General features: G+C 33.5%; 1 protein-coding gene across 1 annotated transcript in view; it reads right to left on the reverse strand.

Moving 5' to 3' along the window:
* Positions 1–1027: 1027 nt before the first annotated feature.
* Positions 1028–23844, reverse strand: part of LOC145312963 (putative G-protein coupled receptor 21) — an 81756-nt gene continuing 58939 nt past the window's right edge. Inside the window, exons 10-13 of the mRNA XM_080152176.1 lie at positions 5813–5882; positions 1977–2037; positions 1472–1601; positions 1028–1170 (exon numbers count right to left, since the gene is read on the reverse strand). Of these exons, the coding sequence (XP_080008302.1) occupies positions 1028–1170; positions 1472–1601; positions 1977–2037; positions 5813–5882 (404 nt within the window). The remainder of the gene's footprint in view (positions 1171–1471; positions 1602–1976; positions 2038–5812; positions 5883–23844) is intronic.

Genomic DNA, 23844 nt, shown 5'->3' on the forward strand with positions numbered 1-23844 from the left:
AATCAGACTTTAAAGGTCATTTTAACGGTCTTTGACCTTCGAGGTCATGTATTTTTTTTTCATAAATGGACTCCCTGACCCATAAAACCCCTAATTTGCTGTATTGGGCATTAAAATCGGCCAAAAGACGGCTGAAAACGAATTGTTGACCCAAAACTGCGTTTTCAGACCAGTGTGCAATCGTTTAACATTTCACATTTCAGCCTTGTTTTAATGCTATTCCTGAGAGGTTTTTTATTTTTTTTTATACCTGGATTTTAGATGGCTTCTGGGGCCTCCAAGATTTATGTACCCCATAAAAAATTCACGATAATTTGCATTTTTGTTGCACTTGAAAAGTCATAATTTTTTTCACAATGAAAATGAGAGGGGAAATCTTTGAAGGGGATGGGGTGTGCATTAAACGCCATGTATAAATATTAAATGTATTAAAATGTATTAAAATATATAATGTGTCATTTTTGTACAAAATAAAACTTTTTATCTCTATATTTTCCTCTTTTTATAATTTATTTATATATATGTATTTTACAGAATAAGTTTCATGATTGGATAATTATATTATTGAGAAAGTTCATTTTCTCATCGACTGATATTTTAATTTATTTCATTTGTCATGTGAAATTAATGTGATTGAATTTTTAAAAAAGTACAGTACAATGAGGGTTAGAAATAGTAAAAAAATAATCCCCATACTTTCAATTTATTCAAGAAATAAGGGTTGAAAGGGTGTTCAGTGCTCGATTGGCAAATTGAAAGAATATACTTCTGATAAATACCTCTTTGAACGGTTGAAAACAACCAACCCTATGGTTGTACTACCTTTGTTTGGAAGTCCCTACTGTGCATGGTAATTAGTTTGCACCTGATTGGGGCAAAGGCATCCCCTCTACTCTTACGCGCATCTGACATAGCAGCAGTTGGTGCAACTTTGAATTATGCCGCGGTTTCTACTGAGATTCGTAACCATCACATCCCATTTATGTTACGCTACAGTCGCGGGTTACTTTGAAAAAACAACACTTAGTTATATTTTCATTGATTGAATAAATTCCTTGACGTCACCAGAAGTAATGATTGACCGCCAGGCCAGGTCTGATTTGTACCTGCGCATGGGAGGCCTCTTGTGGGGAGCTGCTGGCCCATGGGGACCAGGCGCAACTGTACAACCTACATAAACATATAAATATGAAACTCTACAACTAGGGACGCCCAAGTGGGTGTTGGGTGCATCCAAAATTTTTGGTGCCCCCTAGAAGCCTCTTGGGACACTACAGGTTCAATTTATGATTTAGATAGTAAAAGTATAAAAAAATTTAGGGTTATTTTCTTTAATAGTTATAAACCTACCTTAAACCTTTAAAATTCTTCACTTTAAAAGAGAACCATTTCGGTTCAGTGGTTAGCGAGATCATACGCTACAGTCAAAAAAGCTTACAACTTTAGATAATAAGACATCCAAATGTTAAACCTGGTATGTCGGCTAATTTAGACTGTAGATGTGTGGCCATTGCCCCACCCCCGAATGTTGACAGCAGAGATGACAGAGAAGGTCGTCTTGAACTCGGCGCGGGACTTCTTCGGGATATCTCACGGTTTAACTAGAAAATTTTATCGTTAATTTATATTCTATCAAAAAATCAAGTAGCGTTTACATGGTTTTGCAAGGGAGACACCTCTGTACACCTCCTTTTCTCACGCTTAAGGCTTTAAATTTCTTATCCCAATTCTTCGATTGCACTTTTAAATTGAATGGCTAATGCTTATCATTAACGCGAATTAGGGAAGCTTCAAATAGGTTCAAATAGATAGGATGGTTTTCAAGCTGAATTATTTCTAAATTTAGGTGTGGGAATAGTTTGAGGCTATTTTTCAATCCTCAAGATGCTGGGAATCAATGAAATACTTGCTCTAAATCAGTCTATAATGAATTAACGTTAGTTTGACTTGAGCAAAGCATTTGATTATATAATTACCTGTGATTTGTAATATTGCTTTCTCAGATAGTTCAGGCAGGTCAACTGGATTTGTTTATTTCTTAAATAAGATTTGAAATAAAATATACTTAATGATGATTTGCTATATTGTCCCCCCCCCCTCCCTCAGTTCATTACTATAAAATTTAGTTTGAAATTCCAAATCTTAACCAGACCACTGGCGTCTAGCCATAAAAGATGCGTATATGCGTATTCATATCTGGCAACTAGAAAATCCAATGAAATCTAATTTTTGAAAAATTTAAGTTCGAAAATTTCAAGTTCAAATTTCATCCCCTAGGAGCTTACACTCATCTATGATAAGAAAAACAAATATTCACATTTTCAACTTCTTTGCAACTTTGCTTTAATGAAGTCTCTCATAAAACCACTCTATGATTGGGAATTTCAAACTGAATTTTTATTGTAACTTTGAGAAAAATTAGCATTTGTTGAGGGATCTTAGCCCCATTACCCCCCTCCTGCCCTGGATGTCCTTACATTATCACATTATTTTTCTAAAGTACGCTTCCAGCACTAATAACCCTGCTGTCCACCTTATTTTTTAATAAATTGTTTTTTTTATATTTGTTTGTTTAACATTTTGAGGTCAGGTCATGATAGGTTATATTATGTACTGGGCAGTCGGCAGGGTTACGGCACCGCAGGAATAAGAATAAGAAGTTTCAATTTATTTTAAAAAATAGAGGTGGGGATCCGTGCTCAAACAGCATATTGTAGGAAATCACCATTAGTTCAAATAAGATTCATCATTTTAAGTAATAGAATATAAAACATAAAAAGTTGTTTATCTCTTTATATAACTGTAATCAAAGAAGATTTAAAAGCTTAATATATTTTGATTCATATTCGCATTCTCAAAAATACATTTTTCATTTTGTGTAATTTTTGGATGATATAAAACTGAGGGAAAACTATGAAACTTGTAAAAATGAATTATCATGTATTATCATTAAACTAATGTGTTTTGTCTACACATTGAATTAAAATGAGAAATCACACTACAAATTATGGAAGATTAATAAAGTCCCTCCACAAATTATGACGTCATACAATAGAATAGCCAGTATACACTGTAATTGACCATTGGTAAAATCTATGCTGGCCTCTCATTGGCTATTCTATCGTATGACGTCATAATCTGTGGAGGGACAGCCAAAATTTAAAATTTAAAAGCGCAGTAATAACAAAATGATGAAAGCAACTTTTTTTTTGTTTATTACGTCTCGTTATTGCACAATTAAGAAATTGATAGCTTTCATGCTTTTGCATTGTTATTATGGAATTGTACTGTATCATGTTCTGTATAATGTTCTATCTCTTTAGAAATGAACCCATACAATTTAATATATTTTCAATAGATCTAACACAATAAAAAGACAGACAGGTTGAAAAAGTTGAATCAAGATTTTGAGAATTTAACAAAGCCGCGCCGGATATTAAAATCTTACTTCTTCTTGTTATTGATCATGTCACAAAAAAAGAAAAAAAAAGAGAAAGAAAGGGAAGGAGAGAGAAATGTAAAAATTGGAAACGTATTTCTTTTTATCTCGTAGCAGAATCAATTTCCTCATTTTTTTGGAAGAAGAAAGGCCACTCTTTAACTTAATTTCATCCCAAATTTCAAAACCTATCGGTTATCCCTTTTGACATAGTTCTGTTATTTTATCAACTACATTTAAAATGTATTAGGAAAGCACTAAAATCCCAAGTAATGTAGACTCTTCGTTTGTACGACCTTTGTCGGAAAGTTCTTATTACATGCACAAAGTTTTGCCACAAAAACAAGAAGCAAAATTTCAACAACCCCTTAATCAAGTATGAGAGATTATTTCACTCTGTGGAAGCCTATAAGTGTATAGGGGTGTAGAGGGATTGACACATGGTTGGGTATATCTAGACCCTTTAATTTTGTCAGGGGGTGAATACACCCTCCATCTCCACGCCTCTAGATTCAAAGTTCATTGTATTTCCTATTTTGAAAATAGTTATGTTTGTTATTTATATGGAAAACTAATATTGGAATCAGAGGTGGATTCTTTAAAAAAATTTGCCTCACTACTCGCTAGTGAGGCAAAATTGTTTTGGTGAAAATCATCCAAAATCACATAAAAAATCTACAAAAATTAAATAAAATCTTAAGTTAATAACCCTTCTATGATTTTAATTAATTTTTGTTGATTTTTGATGTAATTTTGGAGGATTTTTCACGAAAACAATTTTGCCTCAAACTTTTTAAGAATCCACCTCAGTTTGCAATACGTATAATATTGTGTAACTAGAAATATATCAGATATTAGATTCTTTTAAGGGATATTTGTACTTTTAACAATGTATTAAGTATAATTGTATAACCCAGACAACTACCTGGATCCAGTCTTGGGGATCTTTTTCGTCTGCTAGCAAATTGCTTTCTGCTCTTTTGTAGCGACTTGGCTGTGTTAATATTTACGACGCTATTGGCTTCTATTTAAAGACCCAATTTAAAGTCGGCACAGGGACCAAAGGGTGAGGACATACAGTTATCTAACCCCTCTATTGTTTTACATTAATCTGTAAAATTTAAGAGTATTACTGCCCAATACAACCTTTAAGAAGTAATAAAGTTAAACCAATACAAAGTCACAATTAATATTTTGATAATTTTGAAGAAAGGGAAAATAGACTGCAATTTATACAGGTACCCAAAGTTTTTTTAGCCCGTTCACTTATTGGTTGGTTTAAAATATTTAGAGATTTGAACAGTCTTAATTGGGTTTTACAAACTAGAAGTTTTCAATCACTAATGTAAATCTTTCAAAGGGGTATCTTTGATTATTATAATTGGGACATAAATTTATCGTCCATTGTCTTATCCCTTTAGACCCCTTAGTTATACTTATCATCTAACCTGATATCTACTTTAATTTTATGACCAATGTAATGGATTATTGATATAACCAATCCAGGCATAACTATTCTCATAATGACATAATGCCTATAGGCTTATGTTGATTCAATAACAGACTAAATGGGATTTGTAACCCCCAAGAAGAATCAAAACATCTTTCTCCCCCCCCCCCCAAAAAAAAAATAAAAAATTCCAATATGGCTTCGAAACCGATTACTATCCGCACGAAAAATCATGTATATCAAAATAAAAATCATAAGCCCCTTTGGGGCCAACAAAAAATATATTTTATATCTACAGAAAGCTGTTTATAATAGGATGCGATGAATAACTATTATTGATACAACATTTTGATCGTTTTTATTTAGAAGTTAAATATACACGTTTTTATCTAGACAGACAGAACAACACTAAGTATTTGTTGGGTAGCTTTGACAAAATCCAAAAAAGCAAATTTTTAAAATCAGAAGGAAGAACAAAAGAACAATAGTTCTTGTAGAGTGTCAGAACATCAATTTGTATGTCTAAACAAAACATGTACAAATGTTAAAAATCAGCATTTTTAAATGGACGTACGGACTTTAAGGGAACGATTATAAAGTGGCTACGCTTTCTAAATTGTACCACCTTACTGTTAAAGAAATGTTTGAAAGTGATAGTACAATTATAATATGTATAAATTAACGAAAAGAGCTAACCGTTACGAACGGACAGACGGACTGACCATTATAGAAAAGCATCGCTAAAAGACGAAGAAAGTCTCTCAAAAAACCAGCATGTGACGTCATAAAAATAAGGAATTATCCATTTAAGTTTTAGGGGTTTTCTACCCCACTCCTCCTCTCCTAATCCCTCATTTTTATGACGTCAGAACTTTTTTTTGGGGGACTATCTTCGTGATCGCATCGCTACTAAAAACACTTACTTAAATGCATAGATGATAACATTGTTTAGAGGGGTCAGGTTCAACAACACCAACACAAACCACTCAACCTCTGAAAAAATTATAAAGATCAATAGATAAAATATTTTTTTTTGGTCCCAAATAGAACCTAGTACCTTCTGAATAAACAAGGATGAAAACATCCATAAAAGCGAAGCACTGGAACGGTAGGACAAACGGACATTAACACTTGTATAGTGTCTGAACTGAATAATCAGAATATAAAAGTATAAGAGTCGAAGCAAAATTGTAAGTAAATTTGTTGCAAACTGCTTGATACAGGATAATGTTTATGGACATACTTACATTTTTAGTACAGGATTATAAAATTGTTCTTTGTTGTCCCAGGAATCAATATACCAAAAATAAGATCAAACGGTTAATTAAATCACTTAAAAATTTGTTGTTAAAAAAGTAGAAAAATCAACATGTTTAAAATGGACGTACAGACATTCTGGTAATGATTATAGAGTTACTACGCTTTCTAAACGTACCTAACTACTACAGAAATCACCATGCAAAGTTTGAAATCGATAGGGCAATTCTAACATGCCTAAATTAACGAATAAAGCTATCTATCTCGGACGGACGGACCGACCCTAATTATAGAAAAGCTACCAGCAGGAGACTCTCTGGTCCTAGGCGATTTCAACGCCCATGACCCACTCTGGCACTCTAGTATCCAGGATACCAGAGGATCTGAGATCGCTGACACCATAGGAAACTCCTCCTATGGAGTGCTAAATGAAAATATGCCTACCAGACTACCATCTAATGGCACAGCAACATCGCCAGACATATCTCTGCCCTCAATATCCCTCATGAACAGCACAGAATGGAGTACCTCCACTAGTCTTGGATCTGACCACCTTCCCATCATAATTAAAATCAGTACAAAGATTAATCCAATCAAAAGTGATTTCCGAAATTTCATAAATTTTGAAAAAGCTGATTGGAATAAATTTACATCTATTACTGAAGAGGCATTTGAAAACATACCTGACATTGATCCCAACACAGATACAATACACACAGCTGAAAGTTCAGAAAAATCATCAATAAAGCAGCCAAGAAAACCATCCCTGGCGGAAGAATAAAGGACATCATACCTGAAATTCCATCCTCAACAGCTGCTAAGATGAAACAAAGAGATGAGATAAGAACTAATGATCCACATTCACCTGAAATAGCCAGTCTCAATAGAGAAATCTATACAGAGATAAGTGAACATAGAAAAACAAAATGGCGAGATAAAATCAATGACATTAGTAAATCCTGCTCAACAAAACTATTTAAATTAATCAAAAATTTAAATGGCAAAGGAACAAGTTCACCAAATGAAGCCATCAAATTCAAAGGCAGATATCTCATATCATCTAAAGATATTGCCAATGGCTTCGTCAAACAATACACATCAGTTGTTCGACACATGAGCTCTAAAAACTCAAGAACTGTTTCCAAAAAGATCAAGAAAAACGAGCTTGATAATCCAATCTCTTTTACCTATCAAGACACAGATAAAGCCATCAAAGCATATAAAGCTTCTAAAGCCGCTGGTCCAGATAATATATCCAACTTACATCTAAAACATTTAGGTCCAAATGGTATTTCATACCTAACCAAAATGTTCAATCTTTCAATATCTACCAGCACAATACCCGTCATCTGGAAAAAATCCATCATCATCCCACTTTTAAAACCTGGTAAACCTGCTAATGTTTCAGATTCCTACAGACCTGTTTCCCTTCTTTGTCCTGCAATAAAAATCCTCAAACGTCTACTCCTACCTACCCTCACAGACAACCTTGAAGTTCCAGATTTCCAGCATGGCTTTAGAAAAAACCATTCTACAGTTTCTGCTTTAAATGAATTCAACAACCAAGTTGCTACAGGCTTTAATCAAAAAGCTTCAACAAGACCAGACAGGACAGTTTTACTCCAGATATATCTCAGCAAAGCATTTGACATGGTTAACCACGACAAATTGCTCAAAGATTTAGACCAAACACATCTTCCTTCATGTCTAAAACGTTGGTTCTGTTGCTATCTCAAAGGACGACAGTCCAGAGTTAACTTTCGAAACCAACTGTCTAAACACAAGAACAACAGAGCTGGAGTACCACAAGGGGCAGTAACATCCCCTATACTGTTCAATTTTTACCTCAGACATCTTCCAAAACCCCCCAAGAACATCCAAATAGTTCAATATGCTGACGATATCAGTATATATGCTACAGGCAAGCCAATAACTGGTCTGGCAGATGCCATCAGCCAGTACATCCCGGGGGTTCTGGCATTTCTGGAAGAACGAGAACTACAAGTATCTCCAACTAAATCCACAGTAACATTGTTCACCCCAGACACCAAGGAGTTTAAAGAACACCCAGAAATAAAGATGAAAGATACCATTGTTCCCCATGAACCTACACCAAAGTTACTAGGTGTCACGTTTGACACAATGTATACTTTTTCACACCATGTGAAAAACATTACCAACTCTGCCAAGACCAAAATAAATCTTATGAAATCTCTGGCTGGTTCTACCTGGGGGCAAGATGTTGAAACTCTTGCTCTAACCTACAAATCCATCTGCCGTAGTGTATTAGAGTATGCTGCTCCAATATGGAGCCCCATTATATCAGATACAAGTTGGCTTAAGCTCCAGACCACCCAAAACCAGGCTCTCAGAGTTATAACTGGCAACCTGGCAATGGCCTCTGAGCAACACTTGCACAGAGAAGCCAAAATCATCCCCATCAAGGACCACTGCAGGATGATCACATGCCAATTTCTCCTCTCTAACCATGTCACAGATCACCCAGGTTTCAGACTTACAACCAAAACCCTTCCTCCCCGCAACCTGAAACCCACGCTCCAACATTACAGGAAAGATATTGACCATCTTCTCCCTGTAAATAAGGATAATTTAAAGGCCAAGACGAAAATTATCCATACTAGAGAAGTGCAGAAGGCCCTGGCACACTACCCCCCCAGTAAAGTCCTCAATGCCAACCCCCCTGAGGTGAACAAGGAGGAAGTCAACTTGCCCAGAATAACCAGATCCAGACTGTCCCAGTTACGTTCTGGTTACTGCAGAATGCTTAATTCCTATATGAGCAGAATTAAGCCTAACATAGACGACAATTGCCCATTATGCAACACAACCCCACACAACACAAAACATCTGTTCAACTGCCCAAATAACCCCACAGACCTCAACATTTTATCTCTTTGGACCCAACCTAAACAGGCGGCAGAATTTTTATCACTTGACGAGGGCATTACCTGAACAGAAAATTCGAGACTGACAAGATGTAGCTCTGGAGGCTAATCAATCAATCAATGAATAGAAAAGCTTCGCTTTTAAAAAGTAGGGAGTGGATATAATAAACGTTCATTCGTTGGCTCAAAAACTTTGGATAATTTTATTAAAAATTCTTTTCTAAATCTTGATATGTTGGGTTTAACAAGCAGTGTCCTCACTTTTCAAACAATAATCATAATCTACAGAAGGGGACCGTGGCTCCACACGTAGCGTATCGGCTCGTCGTCGGGAAGGTGATAGGTTCGAATTTCACCGCGTCATAACAAAAGACGTTAAAAATGGTTCCTACTATGGCAGGTGCGCGACATAAATAGTGGGGGGAATGCCTTGGCCCAATAACAGGCGCAATTCACTGCAATGCACAGTTAGGACTTTTTAGACAAAGGCCGTGCAATCAAAGGGTTGGTTGTCTGATGGGCAAATGGATGCTTTACACCGCAATCATAGGGCTTAGGGCTGACAACCCTATCCCATATCCATAAAAAAGCCACATTGTTACAGAAACACTGACAAATTGTTAGCGGCCTATGCTCCCCATGTGGAGTGAAATGGGCTTGTTACTGTTACAGAAGGGGTAATTTGGTTGATTAGCATCATATATAATATATATACATAAAATTTAACATAAATTGTTTGATTTCCTATCATCCCCGATGTGAAGAAATTTGGGATCATGGAAAGAATAAGAAGTAGCGGGTTTCGTCATATTTTCACAGTAGCTTTTGATAGGTTATTTTTGGTTAGGTTAGGTTAAGTAAATGTTAATATTTGCCACGCGTAGGAAATTGGACAGGGGCTAGAAATAGAAGAAAGCTACTGTGAAAATACGTCGAAACCCGCTACTTATTTTTTTTTTCTATGGTCCGAAAATTGTTTAAAACAATTAAACACTAAAAGATTTTTAATTTGAAAGGGAAAAATATGGTTAGATGATTCCCCTCCGAGACCTTGACCCCCCCCCCCCCACTTGCACGCCCCTATTACGAATTATATAATGCTAAAAGCCTATATGGGCATTAAATACCTTTCAACTTGCACGCTTTGCAAATTTGGCTTAGAGAGGATAAGCCACAGATTTTTTTGTGTGGAAAGAGTTTTCATCATAAAGAAGAAGTATCAGGATGTCTTTTGTCTCTTTGTTTGTCTGCCTGTCTGTCTGTACCAAAGGATTTCGCCAACCGCTGACCCGTTATGGTTCTCCTTTACAGGGTAGATTCTTATAGTCCCAGGAAGGTTTTTTAGGGGAAGGTTAAACCACCTTCCAAAGAAAAATCGCAACTAGCGAAAAATTACACCCTTCCAAAAAAAAATTCCTCTCCTTATTGTTTTTTTTTTCTTTAAAAAAAAGTGTTAACTCCCCCCTCCTCAAGTGCCCCTAGAGGCCTCCAGGGGGCGTAGCTAGTAAGTAATATTGGAATCAGTAAATTGATTGCAAACGGAGTAGTTTCTCTTTGATTGGGTAATGTCCTAAAGTCTCTCATAGTTTATGTTAATTAGTTTATGAAAATTGTACTTTATCGTGTTAAAAAACGTAAAATGTCACTTTTTTATCCCCCATTTTGCATGGCTGATTTTATATGATCAAAGTATAACCCAATTTCAACTTCTTTGCCATCTCGATGCTATCCTATTAAATAGTAAAGTAGTAAATTTTTTTGTCTTAAGCTGAAGATATAAGTAGCGTCAGGTCCTAATTGGTTGCACTTTTCAAGAAAAGCTTTATAGATGTCTTGATGTGCTTTTAGGTTATTTTCATGACCCCCATCCCCTAGAGGCTAGGGACTAAGTAACTAGTTTGTTATTTAAAGAGAAAGCAATTTCAAAAATCATTTATAATAATACTTCTCAATTTTAGCTGAAATGATCTATATTTTTAAAATTTCGAAGTAGCATCTTTAAGCACAGCTTTTTATTAACTAGAATGTCAATTAACTGTCTGTACTGTACTGCCCAGGTCCTGGTACAGCAATCCAGGAGAACTAAGGATGACTGTTACGCACCCTTATATGTCCAAACACCCAAGGATATTAGGTTAAGTAACATCCAACTGTCTGTAAGTGAAGAGAGTTAAAATTGATTGTATGCAGTCTATCTTCTAATTGTATTGTAATATATTATGTACACTTTTAACATTGTTACAATAATTATGATAAAGCAACCGGATGTGTGTTTGTCTGTCTGTCAGTGTGTACCTACAGATCTAGCTAACCCTTTTCTGCTTTACAGTGAAGCTTACTAAAGAACCTGGTATGATTTATTTTAGGGGAGAGTACATTTTAAATTCCAAGAGAAATCGACTGAAGAAAAAAATGACCACAAAAATATTTACTTCTTTGAAGTGTCCTTCTAGGCCTCTAGGGGCGTAGCCGCTAGTATACGTATATTGTATTACATGTAGCTCTAGAAACGTCAAAGATTAATCTTGCAAGTAAAATAAATATGATTTTTAATTAGAGATTATAAAAATAGCAAATTCTTTATGTATTTTATCATAAAAATAGCAATATCATATTTACTTTCTAGCTTAGAATTAGAATTCGAACGGGTTGAAAAGGAAAGAAATTCGCCTAAAACTAAAATCTAAAATTTGAAATTGTTTAAATCGATCTAAGACCTATGTAAAGCTTTACAAAATGGAGAACTCAATCAGTTCGGTAGCTTTCGAAATCTGAAGTTACAGACAATGAAGCATATAATGTATTCTATATCCTATGAACCATAGAAATATAGCGATACAGGGGCGTCCAAGCTTTTTCATTTGGGGGGAGGGGGGCCCTGGGGGGGGGAGGGTAAAAATTTGAAAATAAAAATTTTGGGGGTGCCAAAGTTAACCCCAAGCTCATTTTGGGGGGGATGGTAATCCTTATATCATAGAGGTAATTTTTTTTTTTTTTGGGGGGGGATAAAACTTGAAAATCCAGAATTCATTTGGGGGGGGGGGGTAATCACCCCGTTACACCCCCCCTTGGACGTCTTTGTAGTGATAGTTGTTAACTCAAAGCTAAAGATCCCAAAAACTGCTTAATCTAAAGAATTATGCTTTTCCAGAAAGCTTTTTATATGTCATAAACATTCTTTATATTCTAGTCTTATAATTAGCCAAGAGATAAATAATGAAAATAATGAATGAGGTTGTACTTCGTCCTGTTTATTTATTATTCTTGCATGACCCAACACACACACATACACACATATACCATGACCCAAGACACACACAAACACACATATACCATGACCCAAGACACACACTAACACACATATACCATGACCCAAGACACACACTAACACACATATACCATGACCCAAGACACACACTAACACACATATACCATGACCCAAGACACACACTAACACACATATACCAAGACCCAAGACACACAAAAACACACGTATACCAAGACCCAAGACACACACAAACACACGTATACCATGACCCAAGACACACACTAACACACATATACCAAGACCCAAGACACACACGTATACCAAGACCCAAGACACACACAAACACACGTATACCATGACCCAAGACACACACAAACACACATATACCATGACCTAAGACCCACACAAGCACACATATATCCTATCACTTTATTGTTAGTCTAACGGCTATTGTTAGTCTAACGGCTACGGCCCTAGCGTCCTCTGAAACGGGGAGGGGGGGGGGGGGGGGGAGGCATTAGAGATTAACCTCCCGCTTTCAATTTAATTTTAAAATATAATACTTTATGGTTTAGATTTATTTTCTAGGGGAGATTTCTCTTTTTTAGAGGGGAGCTATCATCCCAAAAATAGTTTAAACCTTCCCAAGATCTATGAGACCTACCACTATAAATTTAGTTTTAAAAGTAGAAGATTAAAAAAAAATATTTTCTAGGGGAGATTTTTCTTTTTTAGAGGGGAGGTATCATCCAAAAAATAGTTTAAAACCTTTCCAAGATCTTTGAAACCTCCCACTGTAAATTTAGTTTTAAAAAAAGTAGAGAAATAAAAAAAAAATTTGCGCCAGATTTATTTTCTAGGGGAGATTTCTCTTTTAAAAAAATAGTTGAAAACCTTCCTTGGGTATATGAGAAGCTAAAAAACGATATCAGTTAAGCAGTTAGTAAGATCTTACAGAACATACAGTCAGACAAACATCCTGTAACTTTCAAATAAGTATAAATAAAGTGTTTGATAACTTGAGTGATACACAGACACCCTTGTACTTTATAGCTAGATTAATGAATACTATAATTAAAAAGGTTTTGTTTGTTTATTATCCTTGCATGTACTTAAGACAGGACATTGGAAAACTTTTCAGTATCAGTTTCTTTTCATTTAACCCCCCCCCCCCCCTTCAGAAAAAAAATCTACGAAAAGAACAAATAAGTATCAATGTAGAGAATGGGGTATTCCTGTCCAGTTTTTTGTTTAGGAATGAACACTAAAAACTAAAAACTGGACAGGAATATCGTTCTCATTTAAACAAAAACTCATTTTTATGCTAATAAAATGTGGTTTAATTTTGGTTTTTAAATTTCATTTATTTCCCTGGTATACTTTTTCTTTCTTTTAGTAATTAATAAAAATTCTAAAATCTTCCAAAAAAAATTAAAAATCTTCTAAAATCATACCAGGGATATAAATGAGATACCAGGGAAATAAATGAATATTTACATCCACTATTTAAGGGGTTGTTTATATGGGAATGAATATTTTCTTGTTTAGAAAAAGTGTAAAGACATATTAGCCCATAGCTTTGAAACAAAGCCCTTAAAATAGATTAAAACCACACCAAAACAACATAAAGAGCTTTCCTAAAAAGCACAAATCATGCATTCAAGACAACTAACAATTTTTGTTCAGATAATACAAACTATTACTTTATTTTAAGTCTAATTCAAAAACTTTTTGTAATAAAAGGCTCACTATGTAAGGTGAAATTGGACATAAAACCATGATGATTCCAGGTAAAACCAAAATATTTCAGCGGAAAATTAGATTTAAAAATTTCAAGTTCAATTTTCATCCCCTAGGAGTTACCACATTATCATGACAAGAAAAGCAAAGATTATTTATTTAAAATTTTGAACAACTTTGCTTTTATGAAGTCTTAAACTATTTCTTTATATGATTTATTTAAGGCTGAATTTTTGTGACCTTAGCAAAACAACTGATAAACATTACCATTGATTAATTCCCTTCAGGAGTGGTTTTATGAAGAACTTTATAAAAATAAACTTTTAGATAAATAATCTTAGCTTTTCTTGTCATAATTATGCGGTAACTCCTAGGGGATGAAAATTGAACTTGAAATTTTCAAATCTAATTTTCTCAAAAAGACCCCGCTGAAATATTTTGGTTTTACCTGGAATCATCATGGTTTTATGTCTAATTTCACCATACATAGGTCCCAAAGCTCGACACTACTTTTGTCTTGATTCAATTGTAGCCTGGCGTGGGCTATTTCATAATCATTATACGGGTTACAAATAGATATATCGGGAAACTGTCTAAAACTTTGGGATTATCTCTAAGAGTATAAAGTTCAGAGAGCAAAAATCTTCCAAAGAAGGTAGATATCAAAGATAACACAGTAGATATTTTATGGTCTTTATAATGAACAAGGATGACAACATCCATAAAAGCGAAGCACTGAAACGGTAGGACAAACGGACATGAACACATATACATATAGTGTCAGAACTGAATAATCAGAATATAAATGTATAAGAGTCGAAGCAAAATTGTAAGTAAATTTGTTGAAAAACTGCTTTATACAGGATAATGTTTGAGGACGTTTTTACATATTTAGGACTTGATTATAGAGTTGCTTCGCTTATAACATTATACTTTGTTGTCCCAGGAATCAATATACCAAAAATCAGATCAATCGGATGATTAGATCACATAAAAATTTGTTGTTAAAAAAATCAAAAAATCAACATGTTTAAAGTGGATGTATGGAAATTTTGGTAATAATTATAGAGTTGCTACGGTTCTCTAAATTGTACCTAACTACTAGAGGAATCACCATGCAAAATTTGAAATCGCTAGGACTGTTCTAACATGCCTAAATTAACAAAAAAAAAGCTATCCGTTACGGACGGACGGACCGACCCTAATTACAGAAAAGCTTCGCTTTTAAAAACATAAGCTAATGAATAAAACATTAAATATCTCTAAGAAGTTATGAGGTTAAGTTTAAAAATCTTCCTACGATTAAGAGGATATAAAGGGATAAAACAATGGTCGATAAATAATTTACATTCCAAATGATGAATAACAAAAATTCCCCTTCCGTAGATTAGAATTAGTGTTTGAACACTCAACTTAATGAGCAAACCAATGAAAATTCTTCCAAGTCCACAAAGTTGTTAAGACAACGAATAAGAAAATGTTATTATAAAACTTTGGGGACCAGTGTAATAAACAACCCATTGTCCCCTCTTTCTCTGGGAATTAGTAGATTGATATTTGTAAGATAAACAATTAAACATGAGTTTTGGTTAATTTTTTTTCCACTGTGTATTTATTTAGACTGGTAGAAGAGGACAATGTTTATACCAGGCAGATGCTAAAGGATTAAAAATCAAGGATTTTAGTGATAGTGAATGTGCTTATACAAAAGTGCATTTATTTTTAATAAACTTTTATAGAAATTATTTAGGTTTGTTTGTCGGTTCAAGATATCTCTAGCCAACTAACTGGTCGAGTTTTGCATTGTAGAAAATATCATTGTATGTCGACAAAGACCAAAGTGTGTGCTATATGACGTCATAAAAATGAGAGATTATCCATATCTTATTTAGGGGTTATCTTTCCCACTTCTCCTCTCATCTTTCTCATTTTTATGACATCACATAGCTCATTTTTGGCACACTTTCCCTAGTAATCTCAAAACGTGTAAGTAAGCAATTAACATTTTTTTTGGCTTACTTAAATGTGCCATTGTGCCATTTTTGTGGTAAATTACTGATAAGCCATAAAGAATACTAATTGCTTACTTATATCAGCATTCTACAACAATTTGGTCTTACTTGTGAGATAAAAGAGGGTGGAGTAAATAAATACTCAGTCATTTACAGTAAAAGTGGCTTATATAAGTTGAAGTGAAGAAAAAGAAGGAGGAGTAATAATTAATCCCTTCCTTCCTGTAAGCAGTTTATGAAAAAAAGAGAAGATTTGGCTGATATAAGCCAAATAAGCAACAAATGTGATTGATTGCTTATAAGTAATTTATCCAAAAATTGCATGATTTGGTATATAAGCCAAATAAGCATTTATTGTGATTGATTGCTTGTAAGTAATTTATCAACAAATTGGATGATTTGGTATATAAGCCAAATAAGCATTTATTGTGATTGATTGCTTATAAGTAATCTATCAAAAAATTGTATGATTTGGTATATAAGCCAAATAAGCAATAAATGTGATTGATTGCTTATAAGTAATCTATCAAAAAATTGCATGATTTGGTATATAAGCCAAATAAGCATTTATTGTGATTGATTGCTTATAAGTAATCTATCAAAAAATTGCATGATTTGGTATATAAGCCAAATAAGCATTTATTGTGATTGATTGCTTGTAAGTAATTTATCAACAAATTGGATGATTTGGTATATAAGCCAAATAAGCATTTATTGTGATTGATTGCTTATAAGTAATCTATCAAAAAATTGTATGATTTGGTATATAAGCCAAATAAGCAATAAATGTGATTGATTGCTTATAAGTAATCTATCAAAAATTACATGATTTGGTATATAAGCCAAATAAGCATTTATTGTGATTGATTACTTATAAGTAATTTATCAACAAATTGGATGATTTGGTATATAAGCCAAATAAGCAATAAATGTGATTGATTGCTTATAAGTAATCTATCAAAAAATTGCATGATTTGGTATATAAGCCAAATAAGCAATTATTTTCATTGATTGCTTATAAGTAATTTATGAAAAAATAGCATGATTTGGTATATAAGCCAAATAAGCAATCATTTTCATTGATTGCTTATAAGTAATTTATGAAAAAAATAGCATGATTTGGTATATAAGCCAATTAAGCAATCATTTTCATTGATTGCTTGTAAGTAATCTATCAAAAAATTACATGATTTTGTATATAAGCCAAATAAGCATTTATTGTGATTCATTTCTTATAAGCAATTTATCAAAAAATTGCATGATTTGGTATATAAGCCAATTAAGCAATCATTTTCATTGATTGCTTGTAAGTAATCTATCAAAAAATTACATGATTAGGTATATAAGCCAAATAAGCATTTATTGTGATTGATTGCTTATAAGTAATCTATCAAAAAATTGGATGATTTGGTATATAAGCCAAATAAGCAATAAATGTGATTGATTGCTTATAAGTAATCTATCAAAAAATTGCATGATTTGGTATATAAGCCAAATAAGCAATTAATTTCATTGATTGCTTATAAGTAATTTATGAAAAAATAGCATGATTTGGTATATAAGCCAAATAAGCAATCATTTTCATTGATTGCTTATAAGTAATTTATGAAAAAAATAGCATGATTTGGTATATAAGCCAATTAAGCAATCATTTTCATTGATTGCTTGTAAGTAATCTATCAAAAAATTACATGATTTTGTATATAAGCCAAATAAGCATTTATTGTGATTCATTTCTTATAAGTAATTTATCAAAAAATTGCATGATTTGGTATATAAGCCAAATAAGCATTTATTGTGATTGATTGCTTATAAGTAATCTATCAAAAATTTGCATGATTTGGTATATAAGCCAAATAAGCAATAATTTTTGTTGATTACTTATAAGTAATTTATCAAAAAATTGCATGATTTGGTATATAAGCCAAATAAGCAATAATTTTCATTGATTACTTATAAGTAACTAGTGGCTTTGCCCCGAGAGGTATAATTACATCTTCTATTACTTACCCAGCAGAATGGATCACAAATTTTCGCACCTACCCAGCAGGAAAACATTTTGTGATTAAATTCGCAAAATTCGTAAAATTCGTAAATTTCGTAAAATTCCTAAAATTCCTAAAATTCGTAAAATTTGTAAAAAAAAAAAAAAAAAAGGGGGGGAATTTTTTTGTTTTTGGGGGGGTTGGGGGTGTCCCACCCCCCAAGAAAATAGCTTAAAACCACCGCAGGACCAATAGGTATATACCCTGAAGAGTAGAATCCAATCGGTTCAGTGGTTACCAAGATCTTAAGGGACAGACAGACGGACAGACATCAAGCTACTTTGTATTATAGATTTATCAAAAAATTGCATGATTTGGTAAATAAGCCAAATAAGCAATAAATGTGATTGATTGCTTCTAAGTAATTTATAGGGGGCCAAGCTCTGTGGCCATGACCTTTATTAAAAGTGGAGGCTACTTTCCTTAGGAGACTATTTTCCTTAGGAAGCTACTTTTCTAAAGTAATTGTCCCAAGAGCTTTGTCCTAGAGGCTACTTTGTCCAGAGGTCACTTTGTCCAAGGCTACTTTGTCCAAGATCCCAGCAATTACCACTTTTTTTTATAACTCTTAATGGTTGATTATTAACTATATTTTAAATTAACAGAAGATATTACTTAGAAACCTATTGTTTGGCTTATATACCAAATCATGCATTTTTTTGATAAATTACTTATAAGCAATTAATCACATTTAGTGCTTATTTGGCTTATATACAAAATCATGCATTTTTTTGATAAATTACTTAGAAGCAATCAATCACATTTAGTACTTATATAGCTTATATACCAAATCATGCCATTTTTTCATAAATCACTTACAAGCAATCAATCACATTTATTGCTTATTTGGCTTATATACCAAATCATGCTACTTTTTGATAAACTACTTACAAGTGATCAATCACATTTAATGCTTATTTGGCATATTTACCAAATCATGCTATTTTTTGATAAATTACTTATAAGCAATCAATCACATTTATTGCTTATTTGGCTTATATACCAAATCATGCAATTTTTTTCATAAATTACTTATAAGAAATTGATTGATTGATTGATTAGCCATAGTTTCCTAGTGTTTGGACCTAAGTAGTCATGGAGTTGGCTGAGAAACTTTTGTATAGCCACTAGGGCTATCAAGCTCCACGTTCAAGCACATTATGACTTGACCTGCTATATCATGAGAGCTACACATTATTACCTCACCCTTGCCGAGTATGGCAGGTGTCCCAAATTAAGTCAACCAGATGAAGTTGCCTGAATGTATTCAACTGAGTAATTAGAGTTGCCACATGGGGACTAGAACTTGAATTCTCATCACCATAACTCAATGCATTACCACTGAGCTATGACACCCCTTACTTATAAGCAATCAATCACATTTTTTGCTTCTTTAGCTTATATACCAAATCATAAAATTATATCATAAATTACTTATAAGCAATGAATCACATATATGCTTATAAACCAAATTATGCAATTTTTGGATAAATTACTTATAAGCAATCAATCACATTTATTGCTTATTTGGCTTATATACCAAATCATGCAATATTTTCATAAATTACTTACAAGCAATCAATTACATTTATTGCTTATTTGGCTTATTTACCAAATCATGCAATTATTTGATAAATTACTTATAAGTAATCAATAAAAATTATTGCTTATTTGGCTTATATACCAAATCATGCTATTTTTTCATAAATTACTTACAAGCAATCAATAACATTTATTGCTTATTTACTAAATCATGCAATTTTTTGATAAATTACTTATAAGTAATCAATGAAAATTATTGCTTATTTGGCTTATGTACCAAATCATGCTATTTTTTTAAAAATTACTTACAAGCAGTCAATCACAATAAAGGCTTATTTTGCTTATATACCAAATCATGCAATTTTTGGTTAAATTTCTCATAAGCAATCAATGAAAATTATTGCTTTGTTGGCTTATATACCAAATCAAGCAAATTTTTGATAAATTACTTACAAGCAATCAATCACAATAGTTTTGCAATCAAAGGGTTGGTTATCTGATGCGATTGAGTGGGTTACATTGAAATTCAAAATGCAGAGTATGTTCAAAGGTGACCTGGATAGAACTTGTGCTCAAAACATCACCAAGCTCGCCTACAATCATCATCACTACCTTTTTGTATATCAAAAGATATGCCCCCTAGAGGCCTCTAGGTGCACTTGAAAGGTGATAAAAATAGTAAATTGGCCTTCCCCCAAAATTTTGTTTTAAAAGAAAAAAGTTAAAAAATCAGGGAGGGGGAGAATAATTTTTCTAGGAACAATTAATTTTTGGAGGAGTGCAGTACCTTTTTCAAATAGAAATAAACCTTCTTAGGACTTATGAGAAGATCATTTTAAAAAACCATACAGAGAAACAATGTCTGTTCAGAGATTAGCAAAGTTCTTAACATGACAGACATGGAGACATACAGGGGAAACAGTTAGACATCCTGTTGCTTTTATATGAAGAATAGGATAATAGATTTAAAAATAATTATTTTCATTTAAAGGGCAAATATAGGTTCGATATGATATGAGCTTATATCAAAGGTGCCATTACATACTTTTAGAATATCTATGCCAAATTTAAAAATTCAAAAATATCCTTAAGTAGATTTTGCAATTTTCTGTTTCAATTGAACATATAATAAATCAGATTGCCGACAAAATCATTTATTTTAGCCCTTTACAAGACTTTTTTTTGACTATTTTGCTTAAGTTTGATTGACTATTACAGTGGCACGCACCTTAAAAGATAATTTAAATGTTTATTATTTTAGATTATATACTAGTTTATTTAATTTTTAAAAAGCGTAAAAATAATTTGCGTAGAAGGGCGTCAGGAGTATTGACAGGGTAAATAATACGTTCTAAAGTTTATTTTCAGTACAGAGATCTTTGATTAATTTATGATGATATAAACACCCTTGAGTACGCATTTTCAACATTCACACACACGGCCACAAAAAAACAGGGATTTGAAATCATTCTTCCTCCAAGAAAATTTTATCGATTATTTTTTTTTACTTTTTACATTATTTGATGTTTTTTTAACTTTTAAATATTTTACTTTAGGAAGATAGAAGGAGGGTATATTTACCCCTGATTAATTGGTTTCCACGTTATTACGACTATCATTTAACGAAAGCTTTTTAATTCAACCTTGCCACGAAGCCTTGTGTGATGCTAGAGTGCTTGAGTTCTTAGGGAACCACACTAATTACATAATATTTTCTTCAGATTGACGGGTTTTAAGCTATAAACAGACTTATACAATTGAATATGTCAATATTTTTAAGTTATTTATAATCTATGGAATGGCACGTTTTTTTTGAGGCCATATCATGTTCAATCTATATTCGCCCTTTAAATAAGAGAAAACTGCGACCATGGCTCAACAGGTAGTGCATCCACTTGTTGTCGGGAAGTGACGGAATCTCGGTACAACACCACTTCATATCTAGACATTAAAAATGGCTCTCACAGCTGCTATGTGAGATGTGCAACATAAATAGTAAGCGGCATGCCTTGGCCCAAATAGGCCCAACTCATTATCATGCACAGTTAGGATTTTTCAGACTAAGGTACTGCAATCAAAGGGTTGGTTAAATGGAGAGGACTTGTACCTGATGTGTCACTACAGAAAAAATAAGAAAAAAGACTAAAAATTTCTATGAAATAAAGCAGCTATGAGCTATCTATCTATTATAGGAACCAAGAATATCATGTTTTCCCTAATTTGTTTCTTACGGACGGACAGACAGACAGACAGACAGACAGACAGACAGACAGACAGACAGACAGACAGACAGACAGACAGACAGACAGACAGACAGACAGACAGACAGACAGACAGACAGACAGACAGACAGACGGACAGACAGACAGACAGACAGACAGACGGACAGACGGACAGACAGACAGACGGACAGACCGACAGACAGACAGACGGACAGACGGACAGACGGACAGACAGACAGACGGACAGACAGACGGACAGACAGACGGACAGACAGACAGAGACAGACAGACAGACGGACAGACAGGCGGACAGACAGACAGAAGGACAGACAGAAGGACAGACAGAAGGACAGACAGACGGACGGACAGAAAGACGGACAGACAGACAGACGGACAGACAGACAGACAGACAGACAGTCAGACGGACAAACAGACAGACAGACATACAGACAAATAGACGGACAGACAGATGGACAGAAATAGGGACAGACAGACAGACGGACAGAAAGACGGACAGACAGAAGAACAGACGGACAGACAGACAGACTGACAGACGGACAAAAAGACGGACAGACAGACAGACAAACAGACGGACAAAAAGACGGACAAAAAGACGGACAAAAAGACGGACAGATAGACAGACAGACGAACAAACAAGGCAGGTGAAAAATTGGATGGACATAAATACGGACATTTTGAATTATTGAGATGTTTCGCTACTAAAAAGTATAAAAAATCGCTTCAAATTTAAATTCATCTAGACAAGAAACAGTCATAGATACAGAAAAAAATTACTACACATTAAATTTATTTACTTCAGTCATCTTGATAAAGCAACATTTTCCCGCTCTTGTTGCTTATCAAAACTGTAAAAATAGATTTAAACTTTAAATTATAAATAGCTTCATAAATTAGATTCAAATGCCTGTAGATTTAATTAACTCTGGGATAATGGTTAAAGACAATGGAATATTAATTATCCTTGCCAAACCAATTCATTTTTATCTATAAAGGTATAATAATCAATCTGCCATTGTCCCATCACTTCCAGATAAATTTTAACGTTGGCCTATATTGTATGTTATAACACATACATGGGACTTAAAACTGAATTTGTTGTCGTGTAATGAAAAGCATTCACTTAAAAGGCCTGTCCACAAGAAAAAAAATTTAGATACCACCAAAAAATATGCCTAAAATTGATTAAAATCTAAAGAGATAAGACAATGGTCGATAAATTAATGCACATCCCTAATGATGACACGCTAAATAACACCATCTGTAGATTAAAATAAGTGGTTCAAATGTTTATACACTCAATTTAATCAACCAATCAAAATTCAGTAAAAATCCCCAAAACCAACGAATAAGAAAACGTTATTGTAAAATTTTGGGGACTATTGTAATAAACAGTCAATTGTCTCCTCCCTCTCTGGAAACAACTAAGAAAGAATAGAAGTCGAAGCTACTCTACAATTCACTTTTCTGCCTGTCCATCATTTAGTCCGTAATTTATTTGATTTTACAATAGGCTTCACAATTGATTAATATCCGCTGAATAAGAACCGGTGCTTAACCATACTGAAAAAAAACATGTATTGTATCATAATATAGACATTTTCTAGCAATAGTAAAATTAGAATCATAATATTAACACCAGTTTTGTTGGACCGGGCCTTCGGCACTCTAGGCTTTAAAAACAAAACAAAGTTAAGAATTTCTGATAATGATATAGAAATGCTTCGCTTTCCAAATCTAAATTTTGTTACAGGAATCATTACCTGAAGTTTGAATCTATAGGAAAATTATGACATAATAAAAATGAACAGACGTTACAGAGAAGCTTCACAAGGGATTGGACAATGGGAAATAAAATTCTCTCTGATATTTATACTCTCCTTTTCTTATCTTTCTCGTGATATCAAAGATAGAATTTAATTCATTTTTCATCCATTATTCCTCC

This window comes from Acartia tonsa, chromosome 3, assembly GCF_053477335.1.
Source record: "Acartia tonsa isolate MP-2025a chromosome 3, ASM5347733v1, whole genome shotgun sequence".
In the NCBI taxonomy this organism is placed as follows: Eukaryota; Metazoa; Arthropoda; class Copepoda; order Calanoida; family Acartiidae; genus Acartia; species Acartia tonsa.